At 42.2% G+C, this 20,680-nt stretch overlaps 1 protein-coding gene across 2 annotated transcripts in view; it reads left to right on the top strand.

Moving 5' to 3' along the window:
• The window catches only part of LOC106581831 (kalirin), a 292,220-nt gene that overhangs the window by 138,549 nt on the left and 132,991 nt on the right, over nucleotides 1-20,680 (top strand). For both annotated transcript variants that reach the window (XM_014164228.3, XM_014164230.3), the window contains exon 10: nucleotides 16,217-16,339. In XM_014164228.3, coding sequence (XP_014019703.1) covers nucleotides 16,217-16,339 — 123 coding nt within the window. The remainder of the gene's footprint in view (nucleotides 1-16,216; nucleotides 16,340-20,680) is intronic.

Genomic DNA, 20,680 nt, shown 5'->3' with positions numbered 1-20,680 from the left:
GTTAATTTTTGTCTATTAGAAACAGACCCCTTTTCAAAGGAAACATGCACTTATTAAGATCGGGTGTGGCCAATTAGTGGGCTCAGCTAACACACCTAAACAAACTTAACAAGATGGAGAGTTTTGTTGATGCTGACAGAATGTATATGTTTTTAAATAACATTCTTAGAATGTTCTCTGAACGTTACTCAAGTTTTCTTGTGGTTTTTATGGAACGTTTTCTTAACGTTCTCGGAACAATGAGAACATGACTTTAAATAGAACCATGAGGAAACCTGTAGGAAACGTTATGGTGAAGTACTGAAATTCACACAGAAGAACGTTGTTTCTTAACGTTCTCTGAACTATTTGAGAACATTCCTAATGTCAAACCAGTTGGAGAACGTTCCTGGAGCATTACCAAAATGTAATTTAAATGTAACCATGTTTGAACTTTTAGGAAACGTTCTGCGAAAGTAATGAAATACCAAGAAAATAAAGTTGTCAAGTTCCTTAAATGTGTTGAGAATATTTTTCATCCTGCACCATTCCCAGAAAGTTGTGGGAAGATTGTATGCAAAATAGCCATCGGACAACCACGCTCTCACCAAGCTCTAAGAAACATATATTATTACAGAAAGTTATGTGCTAGCTGGGTGTGGAGCTTCAGATCAGAGCGCCAGTGTTTTTGTTCCTAATAGCATCCTATTCCTTATACACTGCTCAAAAAAATAAAGGGAACACTAAAACAACACAATGTAACTCCAAGTCAATCACACTTCTGTGAAATCAAACTGTCCACTTAGGAAGCAACACTGATTGACAATAAATTTCACAAGCTGTTGTGCAAATGGAATAGACAACAGGTGGAAATTATAGGCAATTATCAAGACACCCCCAATAAAGGAGTGGTTCTGCAGGTGGGGACCACAGACCACTTCTCAGTTCCTATGCTTCCTGGCTGATGTTTTGGTCACTTTTGAATGCTGGCGGTGCTTTCACTCTAGTGGTAGTATGAGACGGAGTCTACAACCCACACAAGTGGCTCAGGTAGTGCAGCTCATCCAGGATGGCACATCAAGGCGAGCTGTGGCAAGAAGGTTTGCTGTGTCTGTCAGCGTAGTGTTCAGAGCATGGAGGTGCTACCAGGAGACAGGCCAGTACATCAGGAGATGTGGAGGAGGCCGTAGGAGGGCAACAACCCAGCAGCAGGACCGCTACCTCCGCCTTTGTGCAAGGAGGAGCAGGAGGAGCACTGCCAGAGCCCTGCAAAATGACCTCCAGCAGGCCACAAATGTGCATGTGTCTGCTCAAACGGTCAGAAACAGACTCCATGAGGGTGGTATGAGGGCCCGACGTCCACAGGTGGGGGTTCTGCTTACAGCCCAACACCGTGCAGGACGTTTGGCATTTGCCAGAGAACACCAAGATTGGCAAATTCGCCACTGGCGCCCTGTGCTCTTCACAGATGAAAGCAGGTTCACACTGAGCACGTGACAGACGTGACAGAGTCTGGAGACGCCGTGGAGAATGTTCTGCTGCCTGCAACATCCTCCAGCATGACAGGTTTGGCGCTGGGTCAGTCATGGTGTGGGGTGGCATTTCTTTGGGGGGCCGCACAGCCCTCCATGTGCTCGCCAGAGGTAGCCTGACTGTCATTAGGTACCGAGATGAGATCCTCAGACCCCTTGTGAGAACATATGCTGGTGCGGTTGGCCCTGGGTTCCTCCTAATGCAAGACAATGCTAGACCTCATGTGGCTGGAGTGTGTCAGCAGTTCCTGCAAGAGGAAGGCATTGATGCTATGGACTGGCCTGCCCGTTCCCCAGACCTGAATCCAATTGAGCACATCTGGGACATCATGTCTCGCTCCATCCACCAATGCCACGTTGCACCACAGACTGTCCAGGAGTTGGCGGATGCTTTAGTCCAGGTCTGGGAGGAGATCCCTCAGGAGACCATCCGCCATCTCATCAGGAGCATGCCCAGGCATTGTAGGGAGGTCATACAGGCACGTGGAGGCCACACACACTACTGAGCCTCATTTTGACTTGTTTTAAGGACATTACATCAAAGTTGGATCAGCCTGTAGTGTGGTTTTCCACTTTAATTTTGAGTGTGACTCCAAATCCAGACCTCCATGGGTTGATAAATTGGATTTCCATTGATTATTTTTGTGTGATTTTGTTGTCAGCACATTCAACTATGTAAAGAAAAAAGTATTTCATAAGATTATTTCATTCATTCAGATCTAGGATGTGTTATTTTAGTGTTCCTTTTATTTTTTTGAGCAGTATATAATGCACTACATTTGACCAGAGCCCTATGGGCACTCAGTAGGCAATAGGGTGTCATTTGGGACACACATAGCGTAATACAACAAATATACTAGATAGAATACACCACAGTGAAAGCCACACTGGACTTGCTGAAACAGAAATGGTGTACTGTGCAGTCCAGTGAGTCCACTGTGTGTCTGGCCCTGGCCCCTGCCCTTGGCCCTCTGCCTGCAGTCAGAGTTGAGCTCAGTGATAGGGGGGTGACTTTGTTTACAGCCCACTAATTAAATATGGTTAGGAACAGACATCCATGAAGACTGTGCAGTCTAGTTAGTCTAGTTAGTACACACTGTGTACACATGGTTCGCCTAGTTTACAGTGCCTTCGGGAAAGTATTCAGACCCCTTGACTTGTTCCACGTTTTGTTACGTTACAGCCTGAATTTAAAATAATTTCAATTTAGATGTTGTGTCACTGATCTACACAGAATAGACCATCATGTCAAAGTGGAATTATGTTTTTAGAAATGTTTACAAATGAATTTAAAATGTAAAGCTGAAATGTCTTCTGTCAGTAAGTATTCAACCCCTTTGTTATGGCAAGTTTATATAACTTCAGGAGTAAAAATGTGCTTAACAAGTCAGATAATAAGTTCATCTCTGTACCCTACACATACAATTATCTGTATGGTCACTCAGTCAAACAGTGAATTTCAAGCACAGATTCAATGACAAAGACCAGGGAGGTTTTCTAATGCCTCCCAAAGAAGGGCATCATTAGTAGATAAAAATACAATACAAAAAAACAGCCATTGAATGTCCCTTTGAGCATGGTGAGGTTATTAATTACACTTTGGATGGTGTATCAATACACCCAGTCACTACAAAGATACAGGCGTCCTTCCAAACTCAGTTGCCGTAGAGGAAGGAAACCGCTCAGGGATTTCACCATGAGGCCAGTGGGGATTTTAAACCAGTCACAGAGTTAAATGGCTGTGATAGGAGAAAACTGAGGATGGATCAACAACATTGTAGTTACTCCACAATACTAACCTAATTGACAGAGTGAAAAGAAGGAAGCCTGTACAGAATAAGACTATTCCAAATCATGCATCCTCATTGCAATAAGGCACTAAAGTAATACTGCAAAACATGTGGCAAAGAAATTAACTTTTTGTCCTGAATACAAAGCATTATGTTTTTGTTATATCCAACACAATACATCACTGAGTACCACTCTTCATATTTTCAAGCATGGTGGTGGCTGCATCATGTTATGGGTATGCTTGTCATCGGCAAGGACCAGGGAGTTTTTTAGGATCAAAAGAAAAGTAATAGAGCTAAGCACAGGCAAAATCCTAGAGGAAAAACTGGTTCAGTCTGCTTTCCAACAGACACTGGGAGACAAATCCACCTTTCAGCAGCCAATAACCTAAAACGCAATGCCAAATATACACTGGAGTTGCTTACCAAGACAACATTGAATGTTCCTGAGTGGCCTGTTTACAGTTTTGACTTAAATCGGCTTGAAAATCTATGGCAAGAACTTAAAATGGCTCTCTAGCAGTGATCAACAACCAACTTGACAGAGCTTAAATAAGTTTTAAAAGAATAAGGGGCAAATATTGTACAATCCAGGTGTGCAAAACTCTTAGAAACTTACCCAGAAAGTCTCAGCTGTTATCGCTTCCAAAATGTTTTATTTTCCATTAATGCAATTTTAAAAAGTTCAAAGTTCTTCCACTTTGACATTACAGAGTATTTTGTATATGTTGTTAACCGCAAGTGGACCAAAAAATTACAATTAAATCTGTTTTAATCCCACTTTGTAACACAAGAAAATGGGGAAAAAGTCAAGGGGTGTGAATACTTTCTGAAGGCACTGTTGTTCTATTTAAGCGAAAGAATAACTGCATCAATGATTGCGAGTGACTTAATGTGAATCAATAAGATTGAGCTGAGATGATCTCTTGACACCCCTACTTTCTGCAATGTTTCTGTCTCTGACTCAGTTGACAGACTGTATCAGGGCCTGCAGACTCCCATAATCTCTGTTACTCCAGAGATCTCTTTCTCATATGAGTAGGTACAGCTTCTCTTTTTCCTGTTTGGATTAGCCTGTCAACAGTTTAGCAAGACAAGATGATGCTTTCTCTCTCCGCCCCTCTCCCCCACCCTTTCTCTCTGATTTAGAGGGGTTGGATTAAATGCGGAAGACACATTTCAGTTGAATGACTTCAGTTGTACAACTGACTAGGCATCCCCCTTTCTCTCTGTCTCTCTCGCTCCCTTTTTCTTTTGATTTTGAATGCAGGGCGGTCTAATTTAGAGATAATCAAACGTACTCCTTTGTTCTAGGCTTACTGACTAGGCCGGGCTTGGTCAGTGATAGAAGCCTCCACAATAGCAGGTCAGGGCTGGGGTTATCAGCAGAGCACATGAGTGACTGTCGCGCTGCACTGCACCACCAAGCAACAGACAGTGTTAATGGGAATGCATTTCAAGCCTCTGACTCATAGGATGTGTCCCAAATGGCACCCTATTCCCTATTTAGTGACCTATTCCCAATAGGGCTTTGGTCAAAAGAAGTGCACTAGGTAGGGAATAGTGTGCCATTTTGGGATGTGGAAATACTTTGGGCTTCCAACTGCAAGTGGATTGTCAGGAGGAAGCGGTGTTGGAGGATATGTGGAGGAAGTTCTGCGCTATCCAAGGTCATCTGCTCTATAACTGTAGCCAGATTTAAGAGGAGTTGGGGAACCTGGGGCTCTCTCTATACTCTCCTCCCTCCACATTTGTGTTAATCTAATGACATTCCTCTCATTTTTCACAAGGTATAGCATATTTTTGGATAGGGGTAAGATATAGTGATACTCTCACTCAGGTTTATGTGACAGTGGATAACGAATGAAAGGGATAGCACTCAAATGAAATAAACTGTTACTTAGGCAACAGCAAGATGGTGCTTTATGTATCTGTGTATTCGTGAAGGTCAGAAATTCTCCACCCCAATGTGCTGTTCACCCAGCTAACACATTTGATTCCTTGGAAGTTGTGGGAACTTCCCAGGTTTCCCATTGGTTCTGCGAACAAAGCCATAAGTTTCCAACCAGTAAAACTTCACTTTTTTTAACATTCTGAGAACTGAAGTGAACATTTCACCTGTTCTGGGGACATACATGTTTAGGTTGCAGGGAGGTTCTGAGAATGTTTTACTATGGTTCCCTGAAGGCTTTCCTGGGATTTTTTATTAATGTTCTGACAAAGGAAATTATAGGTTATTTGAGTGTAATTAAATAATGTTTTCTGAACTTTTAATAAAACTGATTGCTTAACCGTTTTGAACTCCAAGCACAGATTGGACCCCAGGAAATTAATTTGCTTTGGCATTAATCATGCAATCGCATGTATTTTTTATTTTTGCACGGGGACAATGAGATTCGAACCTATGATCTTCTGTTATTTATTCACATGTTTGGTCCACTGTGCCACCAGGATGGGGCTAGAATCCCATGTTTTTTTTAAACTCATACAAAGCTGTTAATTTGTCTGAGGCATGCATGAGAGCATCAGCTGTTCCGGACGACTGTGTGATCACGCTCTCCGTAGGCGACGTGAGTAAGACCTTTAAACAGGTCAACATACACAAGGCTGCGGGGCCAGACGGATTACAAGGACGTGTATTCCGGGCATGTGTTGGCCAACTGGCAGGTGTCTACACTGACATTTTCAACATGTCCCTGATTGAGTCTGTCATATCAACATGATTCAAACAGACCACCATAATCCCTGTGCCCAAGAACACGAAGGCAACCTGCCTAAATGACTACTGACCCGTAGCACTCATGTCTGTAGCCATGAAATGTTTTGAAAGGCTGGTAAGGGCTCACATCAACACCATTATCCCAGAAACCCTAGACCCACTCCAATTTGCATACCGCCCAAACAGATCCACAGATGATGCAATCTCTATTGCACTCCACACTGCCCTTTCCCACCTGGACAAAAGGAACATGTGTGAGAATTCTATTCATTGACTTCAGCTCAGCGTTCAACACCATAGTACCCTCAAAGCTCATCACTAAGCTAAGGATCCTGGGACTAAACACCTCCCTCTGCAACTGGATCCTGGACTTCCTGACGGGCCGCCCCCATGTGGTGAGGGTAGGTAGCAACACATCTGCCACGCTGATCCTCAACACTGGAGCCCCCCAGGGGCGCGTGCTCAGTCCCCTCCTGTACTCCCTGTTCACCCAAGACTGCATGGCCAGGCACGACTCCAACACCATCATTAAGTTTGCAGACGACACAACAGAGGTAGGCCTGATCACCGACAATGATGAGACAGCCTACAGGGAGGAGGTCAGAGTCCTGGCCGGGTGGTGCCAGAATAACAACCTATCCCTCAACGTAACCAAGACTAAGGAGATGATTGTGGACTACAGGAAAAGGATGACCGAGCACCCCCCCATTCTCATCGACGGGGCAGGAAACAAAAAAGATTTGGCATGGGTCCTCAGATCCTCAAAAGGTTCTACAGCTGCAACATCGAGAGCATCCTAACTGGTTGCATCACTGACTGGTACGGCAATTGCTCGGCCTCCAACCGCAAGGCACTACAGAGTGTATTGCGTTTGGCCCAGTACATCACTGGGGCCAAGCTGCCTGCCATCCAGGACCTCTACACCGGGCGGTGTCAGAGGAAGGCCTTAAAAATTGTCAAAGATCCCAGCCACTCCAGTCATAGACTGTTCTCTCTACTACCGCACGGCAAGCGGTACCGGATTGACAAGTCTAGGACAAAAAGGCTTCTCAACAGTTTTTACCCCCAAGCCATAAGATTCCTGAACAGGTAATCAAATGGCTACCCGGACTATTTGCATTGTGTGCCCCCCCAACCCCACTTTTACACTGCTGCTACTCTCTGTTTATCATATATGCATAGTCACTTTAACTATACATTCATGTACATACTACCTCAAGTGACCCGACCAACCGGTGCCCCCGCACATAGGCTAACCGGGCTATCTGCATTGTGTCCCGCCACCCACCACCCACCAACCCCTCTTTTACGCTACTGCTACTCTCTGTTTATCATATATGCAAAGTCACTTTAACCATATCTACATGTACATACTACCTCAATCAGCCTGACTAACGGGTGCCTGTATATAGCCTCGCTACTGTATATAGCCTCGCTACTGTTATTTTTCACTGTCTTTTTACTGTTGTTTTATTTCTTTACTTACCTATTGTTCACCTAATACCTTTTTTGCACTGTTGGTTAGAGCCTGTAAGTAAGCATTTCACTGTAAGGTCTGCATCTGTTGTATTCGGCACATGTGACAAATAAACTTTGATTTGATTTATTCAAACAGATGCCATTTCAAAGGAAACAAGAACTCACTAAGATCAGGTATGACCAATTAGTGTGCGCGGCCAACACACGAAGCATGATGAAATCTGTTGGAAACATTATGCAAAGTACTGAAATTCCAACAGAAGAACGTTGTTTCTTTAAGTTCTCGGAACAAAGGTGAAATCATGACTTTAAATAGAATCATTAGGAAACCTGTAGGAAGCATTATGCTGAAGCACAGAATTTCCCACAGAAGAATGTTGTTTCTTAACGTTCTCTGAACTACTGGAGAACATTCCCATTGTCAAACCAGTTAGAGAAAGTTCCTAGAAAACATTTTGGTAACTTATTATATGTAACCGTATTTAGGACTGTTACGGTGACCGCCACACCTCCAGTCACGAGTCATGACGGCATTCAAATAGACCATTCCATTCTTGTGGGCCGGCTAAGGAGTATTGGTGTCTCTGAGGGCTCTTTGGCCTTGTTTGCTAACTATCTCTCTCAAAGAGTGCAGTGTATAAAGTCAAAACATCTGCTGTCTCAGCCACTGCCTGTCACCAAGGGTGTACCCCAAGGCTCGATCCTAGGTCCCACGCTCTTCTCAATTTACATCAACACCATAGCTCAGGCAGTAGGAAGCTCTCTCATCCATTTATATGCAGATGATACAGTCTTATACTCAACTGGCCCATCCCCGGATTTTCTGTTAAACGCTATACAACAAAGCTTTCTTTGTGTCCAACAAGCTTTCTCTGCCCTTAGTCTTGTTCTGAACACCTCCAAAACAAAGGTCATGTGGTTTGGTAAGAAGAATGCCCTTCTCCCTACAGGTGTGATTACTACCTCTGAGAATTTAGAGGTTGAGGTAGTCACCTCATTCAAGTACTTGGGAGTATGGCTAGACGGTACACTGTCCTTCTCTCAGCACATATCAAAGCTGCAGGCTAAAGTTAAATTTAGACTTGGTTTCCTCTATCGTAATCGCTCCTCTTTCACCCCAGCTGCCAAACTAACCCTGATTCAGATGACTATCCTACCTATGCTAGAATATGGAGACGTAATTTATAGATTGGCAGGTAAGGGTGCTCTCGAGCGGCAAGATCTTTTTTACCATTCGGCCATCAGATTTGCCACCAATGCTCCTTATAGTACACATCACGCACTATGGTCATCTCTGTATACCTGTCGCAAGACCCACTGGTTGATGCTAAAACCCTCTTGCATGAAACCCAAACCGTCTGCGCGCGTGCGCCATCGTGCATAAATGTATTTTGTCCCCCCACACCAAACGAGATCACGACACGCAGGTTAAAATATCAAAACAAACTCTGAACCAATTATATTAATTTGGGGACAGGTCGAGAAACAATAAACATTTATGCCAATTTAGCTAGTTAGCTTACACTTGCTAGCTAATTTGTCCTATTTAGCTAGCTTGCTGTTGCTAGCTAATATTTCCTGGGATATAAACATTGAGTTGTTATTTTACCTGAAATGCACAAGGTCCTCTGCTCTGCCAATTAATCCACACATAAAACGGTCAACCGAATCGTTTCTAGTCATCGCTCTTCCTTCCAGGCTTTTTCTTCTCTTGACTTTATATTGCAATTGGCAACTTTCATAAATTAGGTGCATCACTGCCGCTGACCTTCTTCGTCTTTCAGTCACCCACGTGGGTATAACCAATAAGGAGATGGCACGTGGTTACCTGTTTCTATAAACCAATGAGGATATGGGAGAGGCAGGACTCGATCTGCGTCAGAAATAGAACTGACTTCTATTTTAGCCCTTGGCAACGCAGACGCTTGTTGGCGCAATAATTGAATAATATAGATTTCTACATTTATTTTGCAACGTGAGCGGTGTTGTCAGCCTGTTAGGCCTCATTCCCCCGTATCTTAGATACCTACTGCAGCCCTCATCCTCCACATACAACACCCGTTGTGCCAGTCACATTATGTTAAAAGTTCCCAAAGCACACACATCCATGGGTCGCTCGTCTTTTCAGTTCGCTGCAGCTAGCGACTAGAACGAGCTGCAACAAACACGTAAAAAATCTCTTCATTCAAATACTCAATCATGGACACTCTTACAGACAGTTGTGGCTGCTTTGCGTGACGTATTGTTGTCTCTACCTTCTTGCCCTTTGTGCTGTTGTCTGTGCCCAACAATGTTTGTACCCTGTTTTGTTCTGCTACCATGTTGTGCTCCTGCCATGTTGTGTTGCTACCATGTTGTTGTCATGTTGTGTTGCTACCATGCTGTGTTGTCATGTGTTGCAGCCATGCTATGTTGTCGTCTTAGGTCTCTTTTTATGTAGTGTTGTGTTGTCTCTCTTGTCATGATGTGTGTTTTGTCCTATATTTTTATTTTGTTTATTCTTATTTTTAATCTCAGCCCCCATCCCCGCAGGATGCCTTTTGCCTTTTGGTAGGCCGTCATGGTAAATAAGAATTTGTTCTTAACTGACTTGCCTATTTAAATAAAGGTTAAAAATAAATCAGAATAATAAATTGCACGTGACCGATTAAGTCACGGTAATAAGGCTTATCCAAGTTCTGATGCTGCTGATTGTCATTAGAATCCTACCAAACTTGCTAACTGCCTGGTACTCAGCACTCTATTGTCCCTCTAATCAATGCAAATGTAATCGAGAGTCTAATCAAACACTTCATGAGAGCCCATGGCCTCATGTTTTTACAACATTTCTATAGGCTATGCAATTGCGTGAGAAAACAGAGTTTTAAAGGCCTCTATCAAAAGAGGAGGATCCCATCAGTTTCTATAGGCTAGGCCTACTATATTTATTTCTCAACTTTCCTAATTTAGCAAGTTAGCAAGCAGATTTCTTCTCTTTACAACACAAGTATAGCATGGCTGGCATGAACATTATCAGTGGGAAATCGTCCTCAATTCGCTATGTATGTGCATAGATGACATTTATTTTTTTCTTCCTGCCCGTGTTTCGAGACAGGTGCACGATTGTGGTCCATTTTAAATCAAAACTAATTTCACGCATATATTATTTCGAATATATTTAACAACATTAAATCAAGAATAGTCTGATGGGTGACAATATTAGCCTATCACTTGTGAATTCTATATTACCTCTTGTGAATGATGCCCACCTACATATTTTGATAAGGTTTGTATCATAACTAAAGTGGCCAAATAACTTATTAAAATTAAGCACATTAATCCGCTTTACAATAGGTGTAGAGCCTAACTGGCATACATACACAGTGCGTGAGTTTCAAATTTGGGGTAGATAATTCTTACCATAAAAATGTACTTTTATTATAAAAGCATTACATGCATAATCACATTTGTGGTCACTTTTGAGAATGGTGTTTTCCAATTAATTGATTCCATTTTGGAACATTCGTGCTTACATTGCTGTGCTTATAAGTGATGAAATAGCCTAATAGTTTATCAACATTTTAAATCAAATCAAATTTCATTGATCACATACACGTGTTTAGCAGATGTTATTGCGAGTGTAGCGAAGCTAAACGTTCTGATTTGTTGCGTTAGCCTCATTGCTTTTAAAAGTTTTTTGATGCTAGTGGTTGGATTATTTGGGATCTATGCTTGGAATATTTATTTCTCGCACAGAATAGAATAGGTCAACTTTTGTACTATGGGGGATAGTAGATTGACATAAACTAGTGCATTCGCTGTTCGTTAGGCCTGCTCATCTTGTTGGCTGACGAAAAGTAAATGTGGACAGTTCATTCAACATCTTCAATATGCACCTCAGAATTCGATAAGGACGTGCTCAGTTGTATCCCCGATGTGTCTGTCTTCACTCATAGCCTATGAAAAAGACCCGATTACGTGATGAGCATTGGCTAATAATAATTGAGATATCTGAGCGAGCCATGTGCACACAACCGGGAGAAGGGAATTATAATTATTATATTCAGCCCAAGGGCACAATGGCAACTGGCCACAAAAGGCCTGGATTTTTTTAGGGGGCATTACAGCCACACAAAGGGGATGCCACTAGGAAATTTGAGCAGTATCAAGTGCTTGTCATATTCTGAATGAGAGACTGATGAAGTGTGCAAAAATGCCTTTTTTGCAACTTTTTTCAAATCATCATTAGAATCGCATCATGCAGCCTTAGAATGTATTAAAAATCAAAACATATAGCCCAGAATTTGTATCACATCTAAAGTTGCATAAATAACTCTAAATTAAGCATTTAGGAGGACGTTTTTCTTTGTTAACCGCTCAACACAGAATAGCCGCTGTTTATGTTAATTAACTGTCAATTACTGTGAGACGGGCAGTTATTTGCTTGACAATAACTGTCTGACAGAATTTCATGACCGCCACAGCCCTATCCATGTTCAAACATTTAGGAAATGCTCTGTTAAAGTAATGAAATACCAACAAAATACTTTATTTGTCAAGTTCCTTTAATGTGCTGAGAATGTTCCAAAGCCAAGCAACTATCCTGAACCATTCCCAGAAAGTTGTGGGAAGGTTGTACTCAAAATAAACATAGGACAAACACGCTCTCACCAACCTCTAAAAAACATGCCGTATGGTTCTCAGAACGTTATGTGCTAGCTGGGCATAGTGTAAGTCTAAAAATGATGGTCTTTTCTTTGTTTTACTGCCTCTGTATGCGTCTCAAAGTGCACCCTATTTCCTATACTGTGTCCTACTTTTGACCAGTCCCCATAGGGATCTTGTCAAAAGTAGTGCTCTATATAGGGAATAGGATGCCATTTGGGATGCAGCCTCTGTTTTATCTTTTCTATGGCCATCATATAACCAGGAACTGAGGACTGCTTTCACTTATACACTGTCATAAGAAATAAAACGGTGAAAAGAAAAAGCACTTTTGGCAGCCTCTTCTGTACAGTACATTTTTCAAATGCCTCCTTAGGGGCTTGGATCGTATGTGTATACCAGGAACAATTAACAGATTTAGACCAAGATCATGTTAAGCACCACAATGTTCTCACAAGTGCCACTCTTTCCTATGGACCTCGAGTTTTAATCAAGAAAATAGTCGTCCAGTGGTTTTGCCTGCTGTTTTTCCAGCTTCCTCTGTTTTCTTTTATGGTCCTGTTTACTTTTATGGTTTTGTCCAGGGCATCTTTGTTTTTATGCATTGGGCTTCTGGTGAATAATGTTCTTGCGTACTACTTTTCCAGGAAACTGTAATTTTCATGTACTGTACTTTTCCTCTGATTTGTCAGTGATATGGGGCTTCAGCATCACAAACACAGGTTGCATCTAACTATTGAAGAACTCGACTAAACTAAACGTTTCTGCAACTACCTCCCCCTAACAAGCAACGTTTGAAATATGTTCTACCCTCTTGTGGCTTTGAGTCAGTGACTCTTATCATGGACCCCTAGGCTCTGGTCAAAAGTAGTGCACTAAATAATGAATAATAGGGTATTATTTCAGAGTCCAATATTTCAAGCCCACTTCCTCATCATCATAACTAGCATATCATCTTGGTGTTGAGTGACTGCTGAGACATCACGAGACTGATGGCACATCCCAAATGGCTGGCACCCTATTCCCTATTTATTGCACTACTTTTGACCAGCGTCGTATGGGCTACATAGGGAATAATCCAGAAGTGACCCTCCTGTCTGAGGCATGGTATCCTCAGACAGATAATATATTACATGTATCTCTTATAATAATCTCTTCTATTCTCACCCCTTTCCATGTTCGTGTGAAAATGTTTTACCATGTTCGAGCCAGGCTACTTTTAGACTCCTGCTTGTTCCTGTGCATGCAGCAACTCTAATCAGTCAGGGGAAAACAAGAGTTGTCTGCTCAGCCACTGACATGTTTATTAAACATTCCTGTACACCACACGCAATCAGAGGACCCTTCGGATCTCCTACTATACACACACACACACACACACACACACACACACACACACACACACACGCACATGCACGCACGCACAAACACACCCACCCACCCACACACACTCACATGCAACTATACACACACGCGCAGGCAAGCGCACGCACACAAACACACCCACCCACACACACACTCACATGCAATTATACACACACGCCGGCAAGCAAACGCGATCAAGACAGGGAGGCTATACTTGAGGACAACACAGGATAACAAGATAATTGAAGTGGGGCAGTACAGGCAATCTTTAGTTTCACATTCCCTCAAATGACCATAGAGAGAGTTATTAGAAAAGGGAATAAAAAAACAGACCTGGGTTCAAATAGTACTTGAAATCTTTCAAATATGTTAAGTGTTTGCTCTAGCCTGCCTAGAGTGCCAGGTGGGCGGGGTTTACCATTTTGGGACTATTCTATTGGTTCCATTGCACCAGGCAAGCTCAATCGAGCACGGAGAAAATATTTGAAATGATTTAGAATAGTGCTTGAACTCAGGTCTGCCAGAGAATGGTAAAAGCCACTGCCACAGGGTGCTGCTCTGCTGTGCTCTGTTTCAGCCAGATGCTGTTTGCTTATACCCACAGGGACACGCAACACAAATCCACACAGATGATCTCATCTTATGACCTCTCAACTATTCATTAACATCTCGCACTGTAAATTCTGCTGCGCTGGGTATTCTGACGACCATGTTTAGTCACGCAACAGTTTCAATTTGAACTCTAGAGGGGAGTTATGCGAAGTTCACAGCACTCTTTGTCTACTCTTTCCAATGCACATTTGGCTTCCTTCTCATTGACTGCCATCGAGATATATAACTTAAAGTGAAAGTATTCCCAGGCTAAGTAAAAGCCCAGCATCAGGAGAGAATGACGCTATTGGATATTTCAGAGACCCTCCATACTTTGGATGAAGCGGTTCACAAAACCACCTCTTCCTCCTTGAAGATAGACTGCTGTCGTGATATAGGCTGACAGAGTGACAGTGGTGTGTCTTCCCCTGGAACCCAACATGCCTGTCTCTTGTACAGTCGTGGCCAAAAGTTTTGAGAATGACACAAATATTAATTTTCACAAAGTTTGCTGCTTCAGTGTCTTTAGATATTTTTGTCAGATGTTACTATGGCATACTGAAATATAATTACAAGCTTTCCTTAAGTGTCAAAGGCTTTTATTGACAATTACATGAAGTTGATGCAAAGAGTCAATATTTGCAGTGTTGACCATTCTTTTTCAAGACCTCTGCAATCCGCCCTGGCATGCTGTCAATTTACTTCTGGGCCACATCCTGACTGATGGCAGCCCATTCTTGCATAATCAATGCTTGGAGTTTGTCAGAATTTGTGGGTTTTTGTTTGTCCACCCGCCTCTTGAGGATTGACCTCAAGTTCTCAACGGGATTAAGGTCTGGGGAGTTTCCTGGCCATGGGCCCAAAATATCAATGTTTTGTTCCCCAAGCCACTTAGTTATCACTTTTGCCTTATGGCAAGGTGCTCCATCATGCTGGAAAAGGCATTGTTCGTCACCAAACTGTTCCTGGATGGTTGGGAGAAGATGCTCTCGGAGGATGTGTTGGTACCATTCTTCATTCATGGCTGTGTTCTTAGGCATAACTGTGAGTGAGCCCACTCCCTTGGCTGAGAAGCAACCCCACACATGAATGGTCTCAGGATGCTTTACTGTTGGCATGACACAGGACTGATGGTAGCGCTCACCTTGTCTTCTCCAGACAAGCTTTTTCCCGGATGCCCCAAACAATCGGAAAGGGGATTCATCAGAGAAAATGACTTTACCCCAGTCCTCAGCAGCTCCATTAGCAGAATATCAGTCTGTCCCTGATGTTTTTCCTAGAGAGAAGTGGCTTCTTTGCTGCCCTTCTTGACACCAGGCCATCCTCCAAAAGTGTTCGCCTCACTGTGCATGCAGATGCACTCCCACCTGCCTGCTGCCATTCCTGAGCAAGCTCTGAACTGGTGATGCCCCGATCCCGCAGCTGAATCAACTTTAGGAGACGGTCCTGGCGCTTGCTGGACTTTCTTGGGCACCCTGAAGCCTTCTTCACAGCAATTGAACCGCTCTCCTTGAAATTCTTGATGATCCGATAAATGGTTGATTTGGTTGCAATCTTACTGGCAGCAATATCCTTGCATGTGAAGCCCTTTTTGTGCAAAGCAATGATGACGGCACGTGTTTCCTTGCAGGTAACCATGGCTGACAGAGGGAAGAACAATGATTCCTAGCACCACCCTCCTTTTGAAGCTTCCAGTCTGTTATTCGAACTCAATTAGCATGACAGAGTGATCTCCAGCCTTGTCCTCGTCAACACTCACACCTGTGTTAACGAGAGAATCACTGACATGTCAGCTGGTCCTTTTGTGGCAGGGCTGAAATGCAGTGGAAATGTTTTGGGGGGGATTCAGTTCATTTGCATGGCAAAGAGGGACTTTGCAATTAATTGCAATCCATCTGATCACTCTTCATAACATTCTGGAGTATTTGCAAATTGCCATCATACAAACTGAGGCAGCAGACTTTGTGAAAATTTATATTTGTGTCATTCTCAAAACTTTTGGCCATGACTGTACAGTGTGAGTCTTGCCTCCTTTGGAGCTAGGGGTTGAGGGCAGGAACATGAGCTGATCAGAACATTGGTTAACATGAGTGTCTTTCTGTCTGTCTTGTGTACAGGTGATGGACTGGATAGAGAACCACGGAGAAGCATTCCTCAGCAAACACACAGGCGTGGGCAAGTCCCTCCACCGCGCCAGGGCACTGCAAAAACGGCACGACGACTTTGAGGAGGTGGCACAGGTGAGAGTACCACTATGTGTGCCGATGAGGACATTTTAATAGTGCTAATGGTTTGTCCTGGTGGGAATCTCCTCCCCACATTTTTGAGTAGGCTCCCCGGTGATTTCCCCCTAGGTACAGATCTAGGATCAGCCTCCCCTCTCCCAATCCTAACCTTAACCACTAGTGGGGGAAATACAAAGCTGACCCAAGATGAACGTGTATGGGCAACTTCCCCCTACTCTGTTAACCTCTATGGGCTAGGTGGGACGCAAGCGTCCCACCCGTGGTGCACTCCATCAACAGCAGGTGCATTTCAAGAGCGGCAAATTTGAATCCAAATAAATGTCAAAATTCAAATTTTTCAAACATACAACTATTTTACACCCTTTGAAAGATAAACATCTCCTTAATCTAACCACGTTTTACGATTTCAAAAAGGTTTTACGGCGAAAGCATAAATTTAGAGTATGTTAGGACAGTACATTTACAAGAGTTGTGTGTAATGTTGTGCCAATTCAAAGACAGGCGTCACCAAAACCATAAATCAGCTAAGATTATGCACTAACCTTTTACAATCTCCAACAGATGACACTCCTAGGACATTGTGTTAGACAATGCATGCATTTTTAGTTCTATCAAGTTCATATTTATATCCAAAAACAGCGTTTTACTGTGGCGTTGATGTTCAATAACCGGCATTCAAGTCAGCACCACAAATTAAATAATTAAAATTAGAAAACATTGGTAAAATATTATATTGTCATTTAAAGAATTATAGATTTACATCTCTTGAACGCAATCAACTTGCCAGATTTAAAAATAACCTTACTGGGAAATCACACTTTGCAATAATCTGAGCACTGCGCCCAGAAAAATAAGCGTTGCGATACAGACTAGCCGCCATGTTGGGGAGATCTAAAATCTAAAATACTATGTAAATAATCCATTACCTTTGATTCTCTTCATCAGATGTCACTTCCAGGTATCACAGGTCCATAACGAATGTAGTTTTGTTCAAAAAAGCTCATCATTTATGTCCAAAAATCTCCGTCTTGTTAGCACATGATCTAAGCCCGCCGGACTTCACTTCATGAACGAGGGGAAAAAATATATTTACGTTCGTTCAAACATGTCAAACGTTGTATAGCATAAATCTTTAGGGCCTTTTTTAACCAGAACATGAATAATATTCAAGGTGGACGAATGCATTCTCTTTTATAACGTATTGGAACGAGGGTACCCAACATGAACTCGCGCGCCAGGTGTCTAATGGGCCATCATCTTGTTCGGTCAGATCTCCCTCCAGAAGACTCAAAACACTTTGTAAAGGCTGTTGACATCTAGTGGAAGCAATAGGAAGTGCCAAAATATTCCTCAGCCCCTGTGTTTTTCAATGGCATAGGTTTAAAGGTAATACAACACATCAGGTATCCACTTCCTGTCAGAAAATGTCTCAGGGTTTTGCCTGCCAAATGAGTTCTGTTATACTCACAGACACCATTCAAACAGTTTTAGAAACTTTAGGGTGTTTTCTATCCATATATAATAAGTATATGCATATTCTAGTTACTGGGTAGGATTAGTAACCAGATTAAATCGGGTACATTTTTTTATCCAGCCGTGCAAATACTGCCCCCTAGCCCCAACAGGTTAAGGCTGTGGATGGCATTTTTAGATTGAAATGCCTCATCAACTGTAGCCTCGGTACCAGTCTCTTTAGCAATCTTCAAATATGAATATTCTATCATTAATGAGCCCGAGGAGATCAGAGGATTTGATCCTTATTCGATAACCCTCGCAGCTATCATCCAATCACAATGGTTATGCAAGTTAGACTGATAGGAAAATGTTCTAACTTAATTCATACATATGATTGGAAACATTTTAACATTGGGCATTGTGACATAATACATTTCATTGTGAACATAAATATTGGGCGTGGGGAGAATAGAGGAATCCTTGTTTATTGCATTTCTACCACCAGCCAATGTGATCACATCACACCAGAGAAGCTCTGGCCATTCAAACTTCCCAGCCATTTCATTGTGAACGCTGTAGCCTATTTTATATCCAGCAAGCAAGATCAAGGTGCTTCTTTCCTCATATATATATATATAATATATATATATATATATATATATATATATATATATATATATATATATATACAGTATATACTGTATTTATATTTCATCGCTCAAAATATGGGACCAAACTATATTGCTACTTCTGGGACACGCATTGGGCTAGGCTACTGGTTCAAGAGCTGTAAGAGGAATAGAGAGAGGAAGAGAGAGAGAGGCCAGTGGAGATGCCAGCCCGAGATGCATGAATTGTGCAAGAAGGGAACAGAGAAGTGTACGTTAGAAGTGAATTCATAGGCTGGTCTATTAATCCACCATTCGTATGCTAGCCTATATATTTTAGCCTACAGTGATTTTAGACAACCACCACCTGTGCTATGCAAGCCAGAGACAAAACAGTATTTTGCTCTGATGCACGTTTTGTGCCAATGAATTAAAGTGGAACATCGCCAAATGCGTCAGTTGAATTAAATGTGCAATAGAAAAGAAAAGTGCCTAGGCCTCTGGCTGTTGACGTAGGCAACAGATCGCAAAGCAGGGAATGCCCATTACCCGCTGAGCTCGTTTTTAGGAAATGGGAAGTTCACTTTCTCATCCATAAACACATATCAAGTACACTATTATGATCACATTTCCTCAATTGAAATATTAGACCTATGGGGACACCTGTAGCCTATATTTAGCAGCCAATCATGAGTGATCATTGTATCCTTTGATCGTCTAGATCCAAGGACATATCTTCCTCTAGAATAAGTCACTTGCTTGGATAATAACGTCATAACCAACTTCTCTAGTAATACTATCGCTGTCCCTCTCTCCCCCCTTCAAACTTTCCTTGTCAATTAATTTGATAGGCAACATTATTTTAGCATTAGGCTATGCTATAATGTAGCCTAGACCTACCTACTGATGGACTTGAAGGTGAGCCTAGGTTTTGAATACATTTGTGTGATTAGTGTGTGTCTGAGGTGCGCTGGTGGCTTTGATTAATTTTAGGTCATTTTAGTGTGTGTGTGTGTGTGTGTGTGTGTGTGTGTGTGTGTGTGTGTGTGTGTGTGTGTGTGTGTGTGTGTGTGTGTGTTCGCTAATTCTCTCTATGTCTTTTCAGGAAGTTTCCTAAAGTAGCCTGTCTGGACTCCATCTCTTAATAAGAGAGGAGGGACAAGAAATATAAGCTTTTTTTGTTGTTTTTGTATGTAAGGAAGTCGTGCTTCTGTGGTTACACAGTGCCCCATGGTGGCATAATGATCATCATATGTGCGAGGAATGAGGACAGGTGCGAGTTTTGCATTTCTTTCCTGCATACTCCCTCTTGATTCTGGAAAAAGTTGCAACCCTAAAAGCAGTACTTGCGAGATAATACAGATGTGAGCTTATAATTTGAGTCAGTTTGCTTCTCCAGGAAATGTATCCTGCAGAAACCGCAGGAAATGTGAATAATTAACGGTTATTTTGGTCAGGGTTGATACAAAGCCGGAAGTCTGATTCAAAGTGGAAATTACAAATCCTTTTTAAACCTGAAATACTTGACAAGTTTTACATTTCCTTCATTTCAGGAAAGTTCTCTTGCAACAGGTTGATCAAATTAAGATCCTACATCTGTATCTGATACCACCCGGCTTCCCAGCAAGATAGGAAAATGTTAGAATCACCAGGCACATTTCTTCCACTTTGCTAACTTCCTGAGTGTAACCATAGCAGCATGAGCCGTGACTAGTGATAACAGCAGTGTTTAGGGCTGAGTTTTAATGGTAAAAGGATGTGTAATCCAGGTATTATGGCAATATTTTAGCCCCTCCGATGATGGATTGGCTTGATTTGGGTCATACGGTTTGCCACTTTTTCAAGATGGACGTCTTTCTTCAGGGCAAGCCAAAGTCTGGGCCCTGTTCAAAACTAGTGCACTATATAGGGAATAGAGTGCCATTTGGGACGCAACCTGAGAGGCTGGTCCAGACTTAGATCTGAATATCAGACTCCACATTCTTTATCCTATTTTCCACCAATTAAATTCTCTCTGGGGAAGTGTAAGAGATGAGGATGTTTAATTCACTCCTACTCCTGCAGAATGGATCAAATGGCTTACTGAATCAAATAAAGCGCTTCATATTGGAATATGTTAGATTTTAGCTCATTAAGATATGTACATATGGCACCATCATCTTCCCAAGACACCTTATCAAAGGAGATTGGCGCACAAACCTTTATTTGATATTCTACATAATATATCATTGAGCAATTTGAGGAATAAAAAAAATATGATGACACCCTAATG

Source organism: Salmo salar, chromosome 21 (genome assembly GCF_965601325.2).
Source record: "Salmo salar chromosome 21, fSalSal1, whole genome shotgun sequence".
NCBI lineage: Eukaryota > Metazoa > Chordata > Actinopteri > Salmoniformes > Salmonidae > Salmo > Salmo salar.
Note: the sequence above shows the minus strand (reverse complement) of the source record. Positions and strands in the feature narration are given on the sequence as shown.